The following is a 21,982-nucleotide window of genomic DNA, read 5'->3' as shown; positions in this document are numbered from 1 at the left end:
TGGATTGTCTAGGTTGGTTCAAAGGTCCCTTGACAGAGTAAGCAATGCTCGTCATTTTAAACCGTGTAATACGTTGTAATGAGAACAGCGTGACCAATTTTAAACTAACACAGCACAGTCGAATATTAACTTTGCTTTCATGAATGCTATGCTAAAGTCATTGAATTCCTAAAGCTCCGAATTATTTAGGAAAAAGTAAAAATACGTTAGTCCCAAAGTTCCTGGCTTACCATATGCAATACATTGGCTGTGCTGTGTTGTATGCGTTTGCAGTGTTACCAGGGCGATTCTGTTAATGCTAGTAACCACACTGTGTAATGTTTGTAGGCACAGATTATATTGAAATGCTTAATAGGAAGTTTGAAATCAACTGAATGCATTCTGTAACCGTTTGTTTGGCATGTATTAATCAGTGCTCTATAAAGTAATTCGCAAGATAACTTGCCAAAGAGATTTAATCACAGTGTTGGTTCTGGAGTTCAGATAGCTGGATTTTCACGCATTTCGAGAATGAGATTGGTACGCTTTATATTTTGTAATAACAGAAAACTTCTCTGAATAATAGTGGTGGGACCAACATGAGACTTTCATAAAATAGATATTCTATAATCCTTAATAATGAAAATGTTGTAGTCTTTTCCCTCTGGACACTATCACTCTTCCTTAAATTCGCTTTACTTGCTCTTATCTGCTCCTTATATTACTGAATTTAATCCTGTACTTTAGAGTACTGTAATCTGTCACAAGTGTTATTTAATCTGTAGTATTTTGTATTTAATTATATCCTGAAGTAACTATCACTGACACTGTTATCTGCTCCGTTATTGAATCATATTGTGTCATACTTGTACTTGCTAGAACCGAAGTCATTGTATTTTATCTTGCTCTTAATTGTATTAATACTTGTACTGTGATTCTTGAAATGTATTTTTGTTTACAACTGTAAATCGCCCTGGATAAGGGCGTCTGCTAAGAAATAAATAATAATAATAATAATAGTCTTCACAAACCCACTGCTTTATTTGAACTTATTAAGGACATTGAGTGTTATCCTACAACATTATATAAAAAAGGAGAAACTCCACCCCCAGTCTCTTTAACCGCTTAATCTCCTACAGTGGAAACACATTAGTCCAGAACGGTGGTTCTCAATGGTTTACTAGTTGCCCCATTTCATTCTATACTGGCCAATATAAGGTAACAGGAAGGATAGGAGTAAGAGAGATGCTAGCTAGCCGTGACAACAGCAGTGGAATGGGCTTCATGAAAGTTGCATGGCAGGGTTGATTAAGCGAGGGTAACTATAAGAAACCAAAGTCAATAGACCAATGTTTCAGCTAGTTCCGTTGATTTATAGTTTCAGTTTATAATTCTCACTGAAGGTTTTAAAGTTCTGGATGGTTTGCCTGCAAGTGGAAACAGACGCTGCACACTGGCGAAAGCACCAGCCCAAAAGTGTTCCTGCATGACTTACTGGGGTTCTGCTGAATCAAGCAGAAGCAATGCCACCAATACACAAAGCCTGCTGTTACAGATTAATGCTGGAGCAGCATCAGAAACCGCTGTAATCCTGCTGCAGATGGACGCGCTGGGACTGGGTTCATTCAGGGTTAGTGTGATCCAGGGACACAGCGGAGCAGTGCTCACACAACACAAGTAGTGCTCCTTACAAGTCTGTACATGTTTCATTGTGATAGCATGTTCCCTAGGTTGAAAAGGTAGCCAGCAGTGAGTAATAAAGCCTGGTGGATTTGGTTGTTATTGCTCACTTATTTCTAATGCTCAGTGTAACAGATTTCCACTGTAAGCTATCAACTCCAGTCAATACTGGAAAACAGAGGAACCTTACAGGGTGGGTAAGGTTTACTATACTACTATTGATAGTGTTATCACACTGGCTCCAGAATGGGGGAGACTGCTCATCCCTTCATTAATGAGTAATACTGACTGTGACTCTGCTCCCTTCTGTGTTAAAGAGCAGCCTAGCACAGGGATGAACTGTCACAGTTATCTAAACTATTGAACTCGTCTTGTTGTTTACAATCACTTTGCATATCAATTTCTGTTTCACTCCTCACATCCTGGTGACTTCTTAAAAATGTTTAGCAACCCTGAGCCCTCAAAAGGGTTCTCAAGCATGTCATCTCTCTAAGTGCAGCTGGTACACCAGAGTGCAACCACTAACCTGTCCCCCCTGCAACACTGCAGGAAGTGAACATAAGCAATACATCAGTCAGAAATATCACATACTGTACAGCACGTGACGTATTTATTGGTGCTACAAATGAACTAGGTTTAGATTTCTGAAGTGTAAAGGAATATAGTTTCAGTGCTAGCAGAATTCATTTTTAAGTTAGATTATAAATCTGCAGAAGACAGGGAGCCAAGGTGGCTCCATTTTATTTTTGTGAAATAAAGAAAAATGTGAATGTGTTGTATTAATAATATGTGACATTGATGGTCACATATTTACATTTTTTGTCATCCTATATAGCAATTTAATGCATTGTCTATCACTCTATATTAAAAAGCTATGTCTTCACAATTGCTTCCTCCATCACAGCTATTCAGCCGCTGCTTTCTGTACCATCATCCATATATCATTTAAACAGTCATTGGGCTTCTGCAAACAAAGCCTCCAGTTCAAGAGGGAGTCGTATAGGCAGACAGTATTCCCTTTGTTCTAGAAACTCAATTGATGCTTTTTCTCTTTACTGATGCTGATGTTCTCTTTCTGATGGTTAATTACTCAATTTCATTTTAGGCAGAATAACAAAAACCCTGCAGGCTTAAACCTGTTTAATTATTTTCAAAAAGTCCGGGTAATTACTGTGGTATTTAATTGTTTGGTGGAAGATGCTGTGTGTTTGTAAGGTATGCGTCCTCTCTTCACTGATTAAACTGTACATGTTCAATTGAAAGTACACATTGAGTGTGTGCCTATGGAATAGCATGCTAAAATGCAAAGTTGCTGGGCAAATTAATTTCAGAATTTGAAAATCATAATAGCTATAATAGTAGTACAGTATTTCATGTTAGATTTTAAAATGTCACATTTTTTAATTTGTCAGTTTTTCATTAAGTATATGGAAAACTACAAAGCGGTGTGTAATTCAGGATGTTAACATTATTCAGCAGGTTTCATTCGACTTTATGAAGCAAAATATGTTCATTCTATAGGGTGATGCTAGGCTTTTGGCCATAGCTGTACTTCCTTATTTATTTATTTCAAATGTTTGATCAAAGATCACCCAATAGATCAATGATTTAGATAAATATTGTTTTAACTTCAATGAACAGGAATAAGGGAGTGGCCAAATGGTTTAATCAATGACGTAAAGCCTTGCATTACTGTAAGAAGACAGCTATGTTATACACACTCAGCTTCATAGCGTTGAAAGACGTCAGGACGTACTGGTTAAGTTGAAACACCCGTATAGATCACGCTTCCTGATGGATCAGTTGACCAGAACTGGCCTTTACAGCTGCTGCGGAGTGCTTGGGATTACCATCTACAGGATTAATTCTGCAGTCAAATTGCCACTGCGTAATATTATAAACTCATTTCTTAGTGGGTTCATGGAAAGCAAATATTCATTTTATTCATTTCGGAAACATTTCCCTTAATTCAACCACAAGGTAATCAAATTTCAGTGACATACGTTATGCACGATATGTTCTTATCATTCAATTTACTAGCAACTCAGCCTTTTAATAAGGTTAATAAGTGGAAGCAGTCGTGTGACTCAAACCAATAATGTCGCTGAAATAAGAAGGGAGGGTCAGGCTGAGGAAGTGGTATGACTAATGTGTGCTTACCATAGTTTAGGGGAAGTCATGGTGGGATGACTTTTCAGTTACACGCTGATGTCGAGAGATTATTTGTGACATGACCTCCCAGTAACTTGCATGCAGAGGCAGGGCTGGAAAAGCACCTAGACTGTGTTGCCATGGGGATATCAGGCAGAACTGGTCCGTCCAGCCAGGGGCGTTTGCTGTTATTGTTGTTGCAATTACTGATACACCATCTGTTTGTTTCTTTAGCTCTAGTCGGTCGTCATAATGGGCTAGATCAACAAACGTGCCTTTTATAGAAGCCATCCAGGTATCTACCACTTAAGATCAAGTTTCCTTTAGTCTTCCTGGCAATACACTGCTGTGTCTGCACTTAGTCCAGGTCAGCTTATATTAGCAAGACAGCATGATAAAATAGAACTAACTAAAACTCATATATGTGTGTGTTTTGCCTATAGGGTCATCTTCTGTGTTTATATTCTAGTCTGATTGCAGTGTATTATTCTGTAGTCAGTATTATTTATCTAGAGACAATGCCATGGGTGAGTGATGAGTTATGCTGGCATTGACTGGTATGCAGAAAGGAAGGACCTATGCTGGTTGAGTTATTTCATGAATTTGGACGAGGTCTTGACTTGACCAGAATGCTAATACTGTTGTTTCTAGATACACCTCGCTTCAGGCTGTGCTAAAAATAAAACCAATGCATGTTTAAAGTTGCTGGCTGTTTATGTTATGAATAACAAGCTTGTGAAATGCTTCTAAAATTGTAAAGTAGAGGAGGGCATCACTTTTTTTTTCTTGGAATCTAATACAACAGCAAGAGATTCCCAATCGCTACGTAACAGCAGAGATCACAAGCGATTTTCTGCTGCTCGGTCACGTTCTCAGTGATATTCCATTTTGTTTTAAACAGGTAAAAAATTTTGAACTTGATACAAATTGTGAGGCAGCTCCACTTTACTCTTTCAAAGCACTTTATTTCAATGTAACACAATGCAGCATACATAACACAAGGGTTACATAACACTGTGTAACTGTGCGTAATCCTACACTTTTAAAAGCCCATGCATTTAAGTATTTATACCATTTTGTCTTAACATTTGTGAATGTAATGTTGCAGAATTTCAATTTCCGGTCAGTAATCAGTGATGCAAAAACAACAGGCACTCGTGTGAAAATGTTTGACCACTTTGTGCTTTAAATTGGCATCTTAAACAACTTCTAAAAAGTCTCCCGCATTTTACCATTTGTGGCAATGTGTTTCTTTTCTCTTACTATTTGAAATGAATTGCATGTGAGGCCTATTAAAGTCATCATTAAATGAGGCAATCGCTAATTTGCCTACTTTGAGAATTTTCCAAGATTTTCAGTTCCAGTGGTTTGATTTCATACGCACAACAAATCAAAACTACAGCAGCACTGGCGTGTTGTAACACATCTATGGCCCACCTTTCCCCGGCACCCTCTTCATAACCTCGGAGGGATTCCTTGATGTGTGTCACGTTGTTTAAAGACCATGTACTGTATGTATCGTATAGGGCTTTGGGCAGGATTCCCCAGCCATTCCCTCCTGTGCAAAGTTTGCATTTGTATTTTTAAGGAATAGTAGAACGGGTATACTAGCAAGAAGCATCCACATGACGTTTTGTTTTTCCTTCTTGAAAAAAACTGCATGCAAACTTTGCCCTGGAGTAAATGGTTAGTAAGTTTGTCCCGTTTATGTGACGTTGTTTAACACACAGCATTTTTAGTGAACACATTCATCCATTGAGAACACACAGCATTTTTAGTGAACACATTCATCCATTGAGAAAACGCAGCATGCAGGAACCATTACTTCTTGTATGGGTGTAATGATTTATTGTTTACCTAAGGAGTTTTTTGTACTTCTGTTTCTTCATTAAATTTACCCAGTTTGCTTCACTTCAAACAAAATAGAAATAAGAAAAAGTTAAGTCCTGAGCTGTTTATTTCGAGTGTTGAAACATTTAAAATTATTTGATTAAGCCAACAGTGTCTGTGTTTGTGATTAAGTAGTGTACAGTTGGGGTTGGAGGCAGGACACTATCCCTGTTGAATTATAGTTTGTTGTGAGACACGGCAGCTTTATTGTAGAAGGACACGCAGCCAGTTAAACACTGGGGCTGGGATACAAAACTGAGCAGAGAGGTTAGGCATTTTACAAGCGATTCTTCAGCAGAGCAGAAAGGGACGAAAATCATCCTGAAACAGCACTTTCAACGGCCCTTCTCTTTTCTTTATGGCTTACCTAATAGACTCGACTGAGCCTATAGCAGTATTGGGACAACCGATTTTCATTCATTTACTATGAAGTGGGCAATTTGCCTGCAAGTTGTCCACAGTGAAAATACACTGGCCCTTACATTTGCACCAACCTGACCAATTGTTAAAGCAGTTATCTGTGTTATATTTTGTTAACTTGTAAACCATTCCTGCCATTTTATTAAAGATTAAGGATGAACATTAACTTTTATGTAGGTCATATCCGCCTTGTTCAAATTTCCGTCTCTTATCAGCTAGTTATAAAGTAACTTGGCACAATTTGCAGGTATATGAAGAAAACCTGTTTAAAACATGTGAATATCCTGCACCATTCCTACCTGATTTATCAATGTTTTAACAACATTGTCATGCATTTTTATGCAGAATCAACTCAAGTCATTGTTGAATTGTGCAAGTATGACATAAGAAAATTTACACGCAATTACCATTTCAACCCCCCTCTTTTTTTAAGCATCCACGCTCCTGTATTCATGCAGCTACATATACCTTCCATCAATGCAAGGACACTGCGGTGTTGGGATTACAGTCTGATGGACTCGTTTCCATGCCATGATAGGCTTGTCACATTCTGTGATTCGGACCCAGGAAAGTTGGTCTGGAATTGCTGATCTGGAATGGAATGACCCGAACCCCAATTTCAAAACTGATCATAATATTTCAACAGCATTTTACTTGTAAATTTAAAAGGGCAAAACAATTCATTTTTACCCCAGTAGTTTTTCTTTTTAACAATGGATCCTCATCTCTAATACAATACCCGTTAACATTATGAAGAAAAGGTTAAACTAAATGATAAGGGCATTGCAAAAACCTTGCAGTATTACAGCTGTAAAGTTGTCTTTATGTGTTTTGTAAAAGTTTACAAAGGGGCTTACTAAGGAAGCCATATAGATTATATGCATTCGAAATCAAAGCAAAAGAAAAGGGGAGTAAACTAGAATAAGCCACCTCCTGCATATCGACCCGTATAGCACAGGTTCACAATATAACAATGCAGTCCTTATCTCTATTCTTACAGTATCTGCTTCTCATGGAAACAAGTCCTTAAATAGTTAGATAAGGAAATACCCTGTTGATAATTATTATTATTATTATTTATTTCTTAGCAGATGCCCTTATCCAGGGCAACTTACAATCGTAAGCAAATACATTTCAAGTGTTACAATACAAGTAATACAATGAGAGCAAGAAATACAATAACTTTTGTTCAAGTGTGACAAACCACAATTCAATAATACAGCAGATAAGTGATAGTTACATCAGGATATGATTAAATAGTGATAGTTACATCAGGATGTGATTAAATACAAAGTACTACAGGTTAAACACTTGGCAGATTACAGTATTCTAAATTACAGGATTAAATGCAGTAAAATAGGGGGCAGATAAGAGCAAAATAAAGCACATTTACATAAAGGGTCCCAGGATACAAACAGAGGAGTTCTACAGGTGCTGTTTGAAGAGGTGAGTCTTAAGGAGGCGCCGGAATGTGGTCAGGGACTGGGCAGTCCTGACATCTGATAATGCATTGCCCTTTGAGTGCCATGCTCAGGCATGTGTACCAGCTTCATTTTAAACATTAAAAAGTACGAAATTCAAATTTACAGCATTTATATATCTAACTACAGAGCACCTCCTGGACTCAGATACATTAACACACAGTTAAAAAGAAATGCATAACTTAAAAATACACAGGATTTGATAGTTTTACAGCATGTTGTATAATCATCCGTAGGTGAAGGTACATGCACTTTTTTATATGCATCTTCAGAGCACATAAAGTGTTTCCACATACTGTAAATCAGTCTAATTTTAATAAATGTTTAACAGTGATACTAACACCACATTTGCTTACCTAACAACATCTTAGGTCTTAAATCCCACTTCTCTAATTTTTATTAAACTATTGATTTGTTTTCTTTTTCCTGCTGTACATATGCTGGTGTACATGGTCGTCAGCTTTTTCATCACCCCTTTTTTATTACACATAGATGTATCTGAGGTATCTTTTCATTGCTGCGAATGAATGTCCAGGCTAAAGATTATTCTAAATTCGTGCCCTGGCTGTGTGAAATCACCGGTCTTTGCTGGGGATCCCAAAGGGAGAGTCGCACTGGCTCTGGCACTCCTGTGGAACAGGGAGACAAAACCGTCAGGGACTGTTTCCCTTCATCGTGCTACAGTGAACCCTGCTGGCCAGGAGCCCAGTGAGCTCAGAGCAGACACCAGCAGGGCTGGCCTTTGTCTTCCAGAAGTCGGTAGCTTGCTGCCATCCTCTCTCGAGTTCCTGGGTGTGAAAGAGGAAGCTGGCTTGGTCGTGGGATCAGAGGACGCCCACTGAACCTTCAGTTCTCCTTAGCTGTGTGGGGAATTGCTGTGGTGAAGGGGGAAAATGATTGGACAGTCTAAATTGGGGAGACAATCGGGTAAAATAATTGGGCACACTAAATAAATTGCTTTGTTCTCATCCATTGATTAATTTTGATTCTGCACTCCAGTGGTGTGTCACCTATGCAGGGTTGCTATTAGTCACCAAAGTTCAGCAACACTCAGGTTTGAAATGCCTCCTTCACATTTTTGTTTTTGGAAGGAGAGTCACAACCAGCTAACTAGCCTACAGCCTCTTCAGTCGTTTACCTTGTACGGTGTCAGATCAGTGTTGCTATTGTCACAAGCTCTGTCCCTGTGCTGCTCCTGCGCTGGTAGAGTGCATGCCACTTCTCATTGCTAAACTGACATGAAGCAGGAGCCTTCTTCTCATTTACTGAGACAGTGCAACGTTGCCTGACTGTCAGTTCTGTCATTCTCTGTAGTGTCTACTTGCTCCCCACTAGCCTGAAGCTTATACTGTGTATACATGTTTAAATAAAAAAAGGACGTTGATGACATTCGTCATGGTAAAATCCAACCATTTTAGATTGAAAACCGTAACCATTGAAAGAATGGAAGATATGGCTTCAAATGGCATTGCTGATAGACTGTGCTCTCAATGTGATAAATGCATGCAGTGGGAGTATTAACAGCTTTAGTCAAGTGTGTCTTTTTTTTTAGAAACATAATTGTTTTTAATGACTTCACAAATGCCTTACAGTTTTTTTTTAGGGGTCATGTAAAAACCTATTGCACAATCCAGTTTTCTTTAAATACATTTCTTTAATATAACGCATTGGTGCACTATTTCTTCAGACGATGCATTGTGCTTCAGAACTAGGGTTTGTTTTTATTCCCACTTTGAAGGCACTAGCTGGAACAATTGTCTGCTTGACTTTCATATGTGTTTCATATATGTTTGCCTTGTTGCCCAGCTTTGTAAATATAATGCCCCCCCCCCCCCCCCCCCCCCACAGCTTAGAAACCTTATTGTCAATATTCAATATTCACCTATTCAAGCTCTGTTCTAACTTAGGAAATGGAATTAACAGAGGAATGACCTTTTTTCCAAAGTGTGTTATGATAACTACAGCGCTGAAATCCTTTGGAGAATTGGTATGACCTGTCTCTTCCTGCTTTCCCCAAGAACACCTTTTAATTCAGGGTGGTCTATTCCTGTCGAAAGTTCTTACCCTGAAGCAGAAGGCCTTAAAGACTAAGTAGCGGGGTACTGAAAAATATAACGTTACACGTCCCCACGTGTTGCTACAACGTACCTGTCATTTTGTTAACATCCTGACAGCTTTTTACACGTACAACTTTAAAGTCTGTTTCAAAACAGTGAGAGCCAGAACAGGATCGCACAGTACTGTAGTGTGTGAAGAATCCTGCCAGCTAGTTCAGCTTCATATCAGTATGAGGAACACATACTGTACATTACAAACAAGCTGGTCATGAAATTCAACACAGGTACTGTATGACTGATCAAACATGCTAATCTTCTAGTTCTGCTGCATGTCGTCGGCTATACCAAAAATATAGTGGGGGGGGGGGGGGGGGTTCTAATATTGGGGCAATTAGTATAGTTGTTTTAATTTGACTAATTTCTGTTTGTTTTACAGTTTTAATCTTGTTCCCAAAAGTCAACTCAGCAGCAGCATTTGAAGTACCGGGGAATGTTGGTTGGTGGTGGTTTGCTGCCTGGGTTTTGTTATTGAATGGTTTGGTAGGGTTTTTGAAAATGCAATAGAAAGTACACTTGAACATATTTGGCTTTTGTTGAATTTTGTTGGAAATAAAATGACCCCCCCTTCACCCCATTTTAACATGACAATACAGCATGCTACTTTTAAGCACGTAAAAGACAACAAGCTGTATACAAAAAAAAAAAATCTCCATAGTTACAGAAATAAAAGATTAGTTTGGATTTTATGAATTTGTGCATTTGATGGTGGTATAATGTTTTTCACACATCTATCATTCTTCACTATATTTTAAAATGTAATAAAAGTACAGCTGCAAATCCAAACACTGCACTGATAAAGCAGTCATGTACGTATTGACACTGTAACAGCCTTTTCCCAGTACCCGCCAAAATGGTTTTGAGACATTTCAAATCCCCCCCTTGAAGGAAATCTAATAAAAACTGACTCAAAAGTCCTGCGGGATTATAGTATTTCTGACAGTGTCGTGCACTGAGAAACCCCAGCAATAATTAGATCAAGCAGTTCATTGGGAAAATATGGTTCGGTCAAGCATGTAGAAAAAAACCTGGATTTCATTAAACTTACTGTGCTGTTTAATTCCCTAGGATTTTAAACATGTTTAAACTTTAACCTCTTTGAATGTTGGTAACTACTCCAATAACCCATAAAGAATGACTCTGACTCCAATATGAAGTGTAGACTGCAAATGTACAAACTAGTGTGTGTAGGGACTGGACTATGAATAAAAACAGAATATAAAATCCATTACCTTGCACTGTATACTGTAGTTACTTCTGTATAAAAACTTCTATATTTCGCATGCTTTTTTCATCTCTGATAACATGAAATCCTTAACGTTCCGGTAATGAAAAGGATTCAGTCTTGTAGACACTGTCCAATTTCCCCTAAAATGAATTCCAGTTGTTATTACTGCCTTAAGATATACCCAAAAGTTTGCATTAGTGATCCTGTTATTAGAGTGACTGGAACAGTAAATAAAACAAGATGGCCGGTTTGAAGTTTGATGAAGAAAAGAAAAAAACATCCCTTTGTAATTATTGGGAAAACAAAACTACAGTGAAGCATTTGAAGCTGATATGTGTTGAAAGCTGCCCTATTTCAGATGAAAGCCGCTCATTGTAATGACAACATGATATTGAAATCCATGACTAGAGTGGAGAATAATAAGACCGGGCAGTTCAGCTTTGAAAAATATATTCATTTTCTACTGTTCTTGCTGAAATCGGCTGGGATGGAAGTCAAAAGTGTTTTTTAATGAGGAATGCAGTTGAGTCGACCCTAGTCGAATATTTTTTGCTCTCCCTCTCAACACCTGATTTTAATATATTTTGATTATTTGTTTTGAAGGCTCCTGAAATAGATTTAACATTTTTAAATCAAGCTGAATTAAAACAATAATAGCCCTTGAGGAATTTTAGATGCGTTTTTATTAAGCATAGTCTTCATTAAGCCTCTGCACGCTCCGTTAAAGGAGGATGTGTGTGTAACCCACAGAGCTATCTTGTTTTCTTTTACCTTCCTTAAAAATGAATACAGATTAATACAGAGCATTTTTTCTGCTTCAGTGGTTACTCTAAGGATCCTGCTGTAGCTTACACACTGTAATGTTTTGATTTACGTTGTCTAGTGAAACATGTTTAGCATTTGTGACAACAGGAACTATCAATTGACTTTTAGGCTGTGTCTGTCAGGTAACCTTTTTAAAACCACCCTCCACTAAATAACAAATGCAGCTACAGTACAGTAAGTGTAGGCTAATTCACCTTCCTCTGGAGGCCTGGTTTCAAATCGGAAATCACGTTCCAAGTGAAACGTGTGTTGGCAGTCTCAACCTAACACATGTTTATCACAAAACCACTATACAATTCGGCATGATTGTGTAACGGGCAGTGCTGTGTGCCGTTACAGATTCTGTTCCCTGTCGGTGAGATGAGTTTAAAAGCTCTTAAACCACGAATGCAGACCAGCCCGGCTCTTCTGCATGTTAGTTAAGATGCTCACTTGCGGTGCGCAGGGTCACCCCTGTTACAATTGGCTTGAGAGAAGACAGGAGGTGTTCAGGTCAGTTGCCCTTTATAGGGGGTAGCGATGTGTCCATCAGTAGCCAGTGCCATTGTCCCTCAACTTTGATGGGATTGTCTTTCTTGTGATGCACAGCCCCATTAGGACAGCTTGAGTGCGGCCTGACAGAAGGGACAGAGGCCTGCTCCTCCCTATGACTTGTAGACCACTCATCCTCTTCGAAGGGCTGGACTCCACCTGACTGTGTTATTGTAACTGGAAACTCAAAGTGCCCTTGTCACCAGTTTTAAATATCAGTGGGGACCATCAATCATGCTTACAAGCACTCTGGACAACTGTCTTCAGGCTCACCCCACTGCATTACCACATCCTTGGAGATGTGTTTGAGCTTCGATACACAGGGATCACCTGCAGCACACACTGACTCCTGCAAGCTTCCAGCTGTTTGTTCTTGTTATTTTAGGAGCCTGTAACTCTACTCCTGATATTAATAAAGCATGATGAGCTGTTATGACAAGTGGTCATTTTATAACTTCAGCCAAGTGATAATTTTTTTTACAGGCTTTTTTTTTTAGCCTAATCAAATTGGAATTCTTAATATTTTCATAATTTGGAATTAAATCAATCAAATATATGGCACGGCCAAACCCATTGCTAAAGTGAGGATTACATTTTAATTGTAATAACTGTATGCACTTATTTAATAACACTGTGTAAATTGTATGGCTAGCTGCACCATAATTAAAATTGCAGATATGGCAGTGCCATAAACAACAAGTTAATTCAGTCCTATATTATAGAGCCACCTGGAAATGTAAACCATTATGCCCTCTGCATTTTTATGAAATTGAATGGCAGGCAGTTTTATGAGGACTTTCTTATTTTTATAAGGACATTCCTGATATAAAAACATCCACCTGGAAAAATCAAAAGCCGCCGTTCAAGACTCCAATTGATAATTAGTTTCTTTCATTCATCAATACTAACCTGTTCAGCCGCATGTGTTTTGCACTAAAAGCTTTCAGCGTTTAAATCCATTTTTACGTCAATGAAAGTATCATGTGTCCCTGCACGAATCATCTATCTCAAGGTAAAGGGGCTGCTAATAGGATTTTAATAGATCTGTCGGTAAAATGGAAAGTTCAGAAAAAAGGTTTGTGAAGGGGTTAAGGTGCGCCGTGAAGATAATTCACTCGCCTCGTGCCTGGGTTCTGGCTCCTCTTACCACTTAATGGAAAATGGTGGACTTCACAGCATTGCATAACTGTCATGCTCCTGTTTACTGGCAGAACTTCCATTCACTGGTTTACTGTTTCCTTCAAATGATATGGGATTCTTAAAGAAAGTGTACTTCAAGTATTGAAGCAAAACAGAAAAGACTTGATTGGGGACATGTTACAAGAGACTCCTTGTGCAGCTCAGGATTATAATAATTTTTTTATAGTTTTACGACAAGCACCTATGGCAGGGCGGATCACTGCCTGGAAAAAATGAGTTGGTGGTTGGCAGGTAAAACCTGGTAATACCTGCCAACCACCAACACATTTTTTTCCAGGCAGGGATCTGCCCTGCCACACACCCCAAAGTGCAGATTATACAGCGCTCTCTAAATAGTGCGTTATCTCCAGGAAGATTAGGTCAACAATAAATATAAGGTGGTTCTGATTGATGACTTACACCACAGGTGTAACATGGTATTGATGAGAACTGAGAGGTTTTTAAGACATGCAAGGAAATCACAGAGAATAAAGTTTACAACATGCCATAAAAAAATCTCAAATTTTCCGAAGTACTTTTATAGATCTGTGCAAGGAAAATTCCTATTCCTGTATGGAATATGATTAAGGCTGTATTTTTTTCATGCTTATCACAAATGGTGAATGTGACAACGCTATTTTTTTCTGCTTTAGTGCCTACGTTTAATAGTGAAATATCTTGAAATACCCATTTTTAGACAGTGAAATAAACCATTTTTTACTGTGTAAAAAAACACAGCCCTAAAATATGATTGATGTCATTGCAGGGATTGGTGTGTTATATACTTATATAATCTAGTTTTTTTTCTGTAGTTTCTGTCTCGTGCATTTCAATCAGTTGGTGATTGCCATTTTATGTATCCTGGAATGAAGTGTCTACAAATAAAGGCTTTATTATTTAAAGGGCGCTCTGTTTATCTTATTTTATAAAAACTGCAGCATTCGGTATTTAGCTGTGAGTTGAGCGTTTTTATATCAGCTACAGTAGGCTTGCTTTTGGTTTTTTTTGTCCATTAATTTACAGGTTGTGGAGGTTACCATTGCTACACAGTGTTCTTCCTTTGCTTCAGAAATGAGTTGGACTATAATCTCTGCAGTATCCTGCCTGGTCACATGTTTTATTACCTCATTACCTCTCTTCAGTGGATGCAGTAATGAAGACAGAAATCCATTCTGACAGCTCAAATTAAAATGTGCATTCAAGGTGCTGGGGAAGTAAAGATAATAGGAGGAAGTTATTTCATTACCAGCGCTTACGAGCGATTTTATATTCCAGAAATAATAAATAACTCTAGATTCTCAATTCCGAAGCAAGACGCATTTTGATTTCGCCATTGAACAAAAAATAATTATTTTTGTATAGTGTTCTGTTGTGATTGCATTTCTCAGATCTTATGTTTTTATTGTAGATGTCTGCCTTGCTTCTAAAATGACACTTTGGATGATTTAGCTTGGGTTGTATAAGTCTAGGGCAGACATCTAGAACTAAGTCTGCTAAATAAACAAATAACTAAGAGCAGAATCTGAACTCAAGTGACAGCTCCTTTTTGGAGCTTTTAACCTCATCTCATCTCCCCGACAGAAGACCGGACAGGATCTGTAATGGCAGTGTATCGCACAGCACTGCCCGTTACACTCGTCTATACATGCTCTGCATGCATGGTGATCTGCAGTACTTTTTCAGCATGCTGACATCTCTGATTTGGTATTTACTGCAGTGGCCAGGGTTATGTACTCTACCAGTGTGTTACTTGGATAGTTGTTACTTACTGTAGTCCTAAGGGGCAAGCCCTGGTCTGCATATGCCAGCCTTACTGCCTGCCCTTTGGCTGCGGCATTATAAATGGAGTCCCTCAGGGAGGTTGAGGCAGTTGGAGCCAATAAGAAATGAAAGCGCTTTGAAACACTCTTACACTGCACTGAATAGCCACACATCTCTCTTCTCTTCTCTTCTCTTCTCTTCTCTCTCTCTCTCTCTCTCTCTCTCTGAGTGTATTGAGCCCCTGCCAGCCTGAAAGGGCACCCTGTCATTGTGGATTGTTCCCTGGGGACAGCCTCCCTAGTTACAGCACTGTGGTCCTGGCAGTAAGCCTCTTGCCTGTGAAGTGCCCAGCCTCTCCGTGTTCTGAGCTGTGCGCACAGTCAGCTCTGTCTGTAAAGGCAGGTAATACCTGAACTCTGGAAGTATTAATGCAGTCTTGGTGGGGTTTCAGAGCTAACCTTTGTCAGGCTGCCATCCACATGCTGGTGTGTGTGTGTGTGTGTGTGTGTGTGTGTGTGTGTGTGTGTTGTCCTTGTTTTGAGCTTAGAACTCTCCATTGTGTCGTAAATGAGATTTGCCACGTTGCTATAACACTGCCCAGTAAGTGTAGGAACACATTAGGTTTCAGAAGGTTTTATTCGCTTAACATCATGGCTTGCAGCTAGCAGTACCCCAGCGCCTGGGTTTCAGTATTCAGCTAAGTGTGTTGTAAGTGATCAGCAGCCGGGGGTTTGATGTAAAAATAACTTGTTCCAATATGAACAACTCATATTGGTAAACCTACAGACTGATTTGTGATAACTCTGATCAGTGCAGAGCACATTTACCTGATTTGTTCAAACTCTTTTTTAATAATGTATCTACACAAGGGGCGTTCTGAAACCCAGGACTGGGTGTAGGGCTAGTGTGCATTTCAAATACTGCTTAAATTAATAACATTTCTGATGCATCTATCTCAAATTTCTGTTAGTCTGCACCAAACTTAATGCAGGAGATGAAGTATCTGTGCAGGGAGATGCAGCCCTTGCATATTGCATTTACATAGCAAATACCATGTCCGTGACACCCCAGTTAAACACACGTGTGTTCTGCATGTCACAGGTGTTTTTCTTTTGTTCAACCCCTACAATGCCAAAAAAAGCCAGCAGAAGCAAGCCTCTGCATCTCTGTAATGATTTATCAGAGCATCTGACAGCTGAGCTATTTTAAGACATCAAATCGTGGTGTTAGACTGAAGATTACAGCAGGTTCCTCCTTATTCATAAACTGTGGCAATTGTGCCCAATCGGAGCGCTTCCTGTACCAGCCGAAATGTCACATCGCTGTGTGGGAGCCACATGGGACCTGGCATGCACTCGCATCCTCCGTCTGGTGCTTCACAAGCCAGACATCATGTGACCGCCACTCTGTGCCGTAGGCTGCCGCACTGTCAGGGGCTCGGCACTGCTTCCCATTAGAGCTCCCAGAGAAATCCTGAAACTGCAGGTCGACATCTCTTGTTTTTCAAGGCAGTGCTGCTGGCGGGGTGATTATTCACTCCTCTGTTTTTTTTCTCTAAAATCTGATTCCTTTGTGTCTGTTGCAGTAGCTTCAAATGCCATTAATTTCTTACACCACCATTTCTATTTTACAATGTTGGTAATAATTTGTAAGTGGTTCTGTTGATCTCATATCTCTAAATCAGCTTTTACTTGAGCTGCTTTGAGCTTGTCTGGAGAATCCTACATGCCAGGACTGAAATCAAATCATCTCTTGACATTTCAACTATACGAGCCCCACCTACTCTTCATTTACAGAGACAGGGAGAGGAGGTGGTGCACTTTGTTTTATCAGAAAGCCAGTCCAGTTGGTTTGCATTGCTTAGGTAGCTGTAGGGACACAAACTTAACGCTTACTTGTCCATCTGTGAGCCAGATTCTGCCAACATTGAAACAAATACATTTAAATAGACACCACTGTACACATTTCAAGAGCTCGGGGAAGCTGTGCTAAGATTATGATCTTGTCTAAATAGTTCGATATCCACAGGACTAATTGGGAGACTAGCTCTTCTGAAATCCTATTAAAGCTCTATTTTAGGTACTAATCACATTTAGCCTGGGATCACAGTTACCTTGCACAACCCCAATCATTAGCAGAAGAATCTGGAACAGAATCTGTCCAGGCTGTGGACTCCAGTGTGCAGGTTTGCACCATCCAGTGTAAACTGCACTGTTTCAGCTCTGGCCAAAAGTTTTGCATCACCTAGCATTTTAGGACTGAGACATATTTTAAGAAAAAACTAAAAAAAACTATATGAACATAATTTAGATATTTTATTTAACATCATGTAATCAAAGAAACTACAAAATCACTAATTTGGTGCATTTTGCCCACAAAATTACCAATGGAAGTATAACAAAGTGAACTGTTTTCTGATAAAGTGGACTTCATAGAAAGCCAAACTGTGAATGAATGAAACCGAGACTAAGGAATTATGTTTTCATAAAAAAATGGAGCTTTCAGCTTCAACCAGTTTTAAGCACGGCTTACCTTCAGGGCTGTGTGTGTGTGTGGGTGTTTGTGTATGTGTGTGGTGGGGGGGTATGTGTGTGTGGGGGGGGGGGGAGAAAAGAACTACGTCTGCGAAGTCTAGGGTTGTTTTTAGAAACCGATGTCTTCAGTTTATCTGATTTCAAAGGGAGGGCCGCGCGGTTTTCACATTTCAGATGTATCTTTTGCCTTAATGGGAGTAAAGAAATAGTAACCTCCCTAAAGTCCCTTCACTTGCTTCCCTGCCCAAGATAGAGATCTTTGAATTAAAATTAATTCTGTGGTTGACTTTGCTGCTGAACAGTTCTGTAGGAGAGGGAGGGCGTAAAAGAAAAGTTGATGCACTTTCCTGAGATGGCCCCAGGCACACTGGAGCCACACAATTGTTGGTACTGACGTTGACCTTTGGTTATTCATTACAAGCTTATATGACTTAGACATTATAAATATAGTTTACTTCTGCAGTAATAGTAGTACTGTAGTGTAATGTTTGGTTTCTCAGCAGTTATCAAAATTTACAGACCAGTTTTGTTTTGTGTTTTGTTTTTTTTCTTGCTGTTACCCAAGCATGTGAAAATAATGTTAATTATACCTGACTCCTGCTGTTAGCTTAAATATGGATTGCTGTACAGTACAGTGAAAAAGGAGTCTTATTCCTGTTCCTGCACTGTTCGAGCATTATATTTATTTATTTAAACACATTATGGGTCAGCTGGGGAGTACATTTCTTAACTGTTTGCCAAGAAAGAGAGAACATTTCACCTAAAAATATCGCAGTGTTTCCAGATCACGCTCCCTCCTGCAGCCACGCTGGGATTCTGTTTCAAATCCAGTGCTTGGGTACAGCGCAGGTTGTACATTTCCTCTAAACGCTGCAGGGTGTTCTGTGACACGTTACGCTCAATCATTTCTTGTGTTCCAGCAGGAAACGTCATGCAGGGAACGTGGAGTAAGTCCACAAGTCCCTTGACGTCTCTCTTGTTTTGCTTTGTCGCCCCCTCAGAAGCTGGCGGCGGAGTGCCAGAGTGCCGGCTATACCGGGACCCTGATTCCCTACAAGTGTGACCTGTCCAACGAGGAGGAGATCCTGTCCATGTTCTCAGCCATCAAGACCCTGCACCAGGGGGTGGACGTGTGCATCAACAACGCCGGACTGGCCCGAGCAGAGCCCCTGCTGTCTGGCAAGACCGAGGGCTGGAGGAACATGATTGACGTGAGCATCCCTTTACTTACTACAACTGATCTGCTTTACCCTTGTAAAGCTTGCCCATAGTCAAAGTCAACGTGGATTTCAGTACAGCGAAAGCATGCTGAGGCATATGTAAGCAATGTAAAGCCCAGAAAGATATGGCATATTAAAAAACATGGCAAACCAGGGTAAACTATTCAAAATGCATAGTAATAGCCGTAGGGAAAAGCACAAATACCATGATAAGCTTTTTAATAAGGATGGCCAATCTATCTCAAGCGTGAAATGAATGTATGCATAACTAAACTATTTATCTATTAATAAATGTGCACTAAAATACCAGCACTACTCAGCAGGAAGGTTAGAGACCTTTCTTACTGAAATTGCAATATTGCATTGGTTTCTAATTGGTCCTAATTGGTGGCCACCAGAATTAATAGAAGCTGGAATCCAATTAAAGATAACTGGAACCCACATTTTTCCTTCATTGTATCAAACAGCCTTTGTAATCAAACACCACCCCCTTTTTATTATGGCTTGATGCTGATGCCTAATGCATTTATCGACTGGGAGCACATCTTTAATTAGTTGTATATTAAGCTGTAGAACTCATTTAAAAATGTGTCAAGATGTTACCGCTACAAAAATAGACAACACTTCCAATTAATGGTTAATTTAAGTTACACAGTACAGTGAATACATTAACGTGATTAAGCATTCAGTACTGTAATATAATCTTTTGTATAAACTGATAGTTGCATAAATGGGTCAATGAAATCCATTTAGTGACACTGTAGCACTGTACAGTTTAAATGAGAAGCCTTTTACAAGACATTTTCACCCCCTAAACAATCTGAAAACCTGATTTCAAGAGGAAGCTTGTCTGCTTTAGTTAATATGTTCTGCTAATAATGGTCCCAGGCATGTGGCAGTCTCAAGTCAGTCATTAATTAACTCGGATGTGTCATTGCATTCGTCAAGGGTTTTGTTGCTTTTCAGTTTCTTGATGTCTCACATTTTAGAGCTTGGAAGGATTTTGAAGATGACATCTAATCAGACTCCAGCTGGCAAAGACTGTAGCTAATCTGTTGATGTTTCTGGTGTAGTTTAAGAAAAATGTAGGAACTAAATGTTGTAAACAGAGGTATTGCACAAGCAGTGGCAATGTAAGCTACCCCACATGGGCCCACAAGCATGCCTGCTCTGAAGGGACAACATTCCTGAGCTGCGTTTCCACTGCTTCAAACCTGTTCTCAACACCTTTCAACCGTTCCCCATCAGCACACTGTTCCAATGATTACTCTCCACTCCCTCTGCAAGCATTCTCAGGGGCAGGTTGAGTGAGCGCACAGCACGGTCTGACGGTATCACTCGCTCTGCACTCCCAGCTGTAGTGCCTTTACTGAAAGAGCCCCTGGAGAAGACTGCCTTCACACCCAAGTTGACACCAGCCATGCCCTTTTGTGAACTACAGCATGCAGGACTCAAACCTGAGCCTCCAGAGATGAAAAGCGCTTGCATTAACCCACTCCCACAACTAGTAGGAACTTCTTCAGGTTCACTGTGCATCAGTCAGATAAAAGCAGGCTGGTGTCAAAAGGAGAGGGATAAATGGACTGTGACACAGCAAATGAAATGCACTTTATCGCCTGTCCTTTAGTTAAGTGGCGTGCTCCGGTCTGCCCACGCTTCTCCTGCAGTTGTAGTAGTATTCTGGGCACGTTCTTGAGTGCAGTGTCCGACAAAAACGCACTGATGCAAACGGAGTAAATAATAGCTCTGTGTTTAATGACTGTAAACTCATGAGATCGCTGTTAGCCCTTCCGTGCATTGATTTTTCTTCATTTTATTTTATTACCTTGTTTGCTGAAACTGACAATTCCTTCAGCGAGCATCACCCAAACATGAACAATGCGGCAACCGTTTCTTCCACTATGAAAACTCTTTTCTCTCTAACCACTGCAGTCCCCTCGCTCCCCAGGTCATGCTAATCTGCTGTACTCTTGGGCTTTCACACTAGAATAGCTGTTTGTCAGGACTGATGTTTCCTGCTTTAAAACAGTTGCTGTTTGGGTGACTGGTAGTCTAGATGCTATTTTGATTAATTTGAAGAAAATGGCTATGCAGATTAAATGTCCTTGCCACTGCCAAGAAAACAATTTAGTGCAAAATACCAAGAAAGAGAGGATAAAGACAGCCAAATCACACAGACAGAAAGCCAGCTACAGTATGACAGGAAAGGAAGACAAACTGAATCCCTACACCAAAGCTGTCTGATACTTTGGGCTCATTCCAACCAAACAAAAAAACTGGCTGTTCCTCACAAGGCTGAATTTAAAGCTGCAAATCCCAAACTTAACATGATAGCAGGAGATCAGTTGGAAGGTGCTTCCTAAACTAAGTGATGTTTCATATGAAACATCCCTCTATGTATTCAAGGCTGCAATCCTTGCCAAATATCCCTCCAAAAGAAGTTTACCCCATGGAGACTTGTCACCTTGAATCAGTGCAGTCCTGCATTTCAATGATAGTGCGATGGCAGGTATTTCTCTGTGTTTGTCCCAACAATTGCGCTCCCCCTAACACAGTATCTGAAAACAATGCTTTGGGCCCTAGTTTTCCAGGCTTTAATTACCCCTATTTTTTGAAATGAGAAATAAATCGTGGAAAAGTTACAAAATGAGAAACAAACACCTTGAGTGCTTAAAATAACTTGGTTTAATATTACTTAATTGTTTTGGTTCTATTTTTGTAAAAATGAACAAATATTTTCCAAAAAATAGGAGTCAATTAAAGACTGGAGTAAACGCTGTGGTGCTTTATGTCTTTTGTAATCGAAGTAATTGCAAACCCCTCGGTTTGTTGCTAATGATCTAAAATGAAAGAGTGAGGAGTAATAGAGCAGGGAGGACCCCTTGTGCAGAGCTATTGTTCACACACAATAAGGTGTTTTTACACAGCGTCTGATTCATCACTCCAGTTCCATTGAACTTCTTAAAAGCACATCACTTCAGCGATGCAT

The 21,982-nt window shown here is 39.6% G+C and overlaps 1 protein-coding gene across 2 annotated transcripts in view; it reads left to right on the top strand.

Annotated features, from left to right (window-relative positions):
- The window catches only part of LOC117430868 (dehydrogenase/reductase SDR family member 11), a 38,900-nt gene that overhangs the window by 1,361 nt on the left and 15,557 nt on the right, over nt 1-21,982 (top strand). For both annotated transcript variants that reach the window (XM_034051416.3, XM_034051414.3), the window contains exon 2: nt 18,775-18,984. In XM_034051416.3, the coding sequence (XP_033907307.1) occupies nt 18,775-18,984 (210 nt within the window). The remainder of the gene's footprint in view (nt 1-18,774; nt 18,985-21,982) is intronic.

This window comes from Acipenser ruthenus, chromosome 26 (assembly GCF_902713425.1).
Source record: "Acipenser ruthenus chromosome 26, fAciRut3.2 maternal haplotype, whole genome shotgun sequence".
Taxonomy (NCBI): domain Eukaryota; kingdom Metazoa; phylum Chordata; class Actinopteri; order Acipenseriformes; family Acipenseridae; genus Acipenser; species Acipenser ruthenus.
Note: the sequence above shows the minus strand (reverse complement) of the source record. Positions and strands in the feature narration are given on the sequence as shown.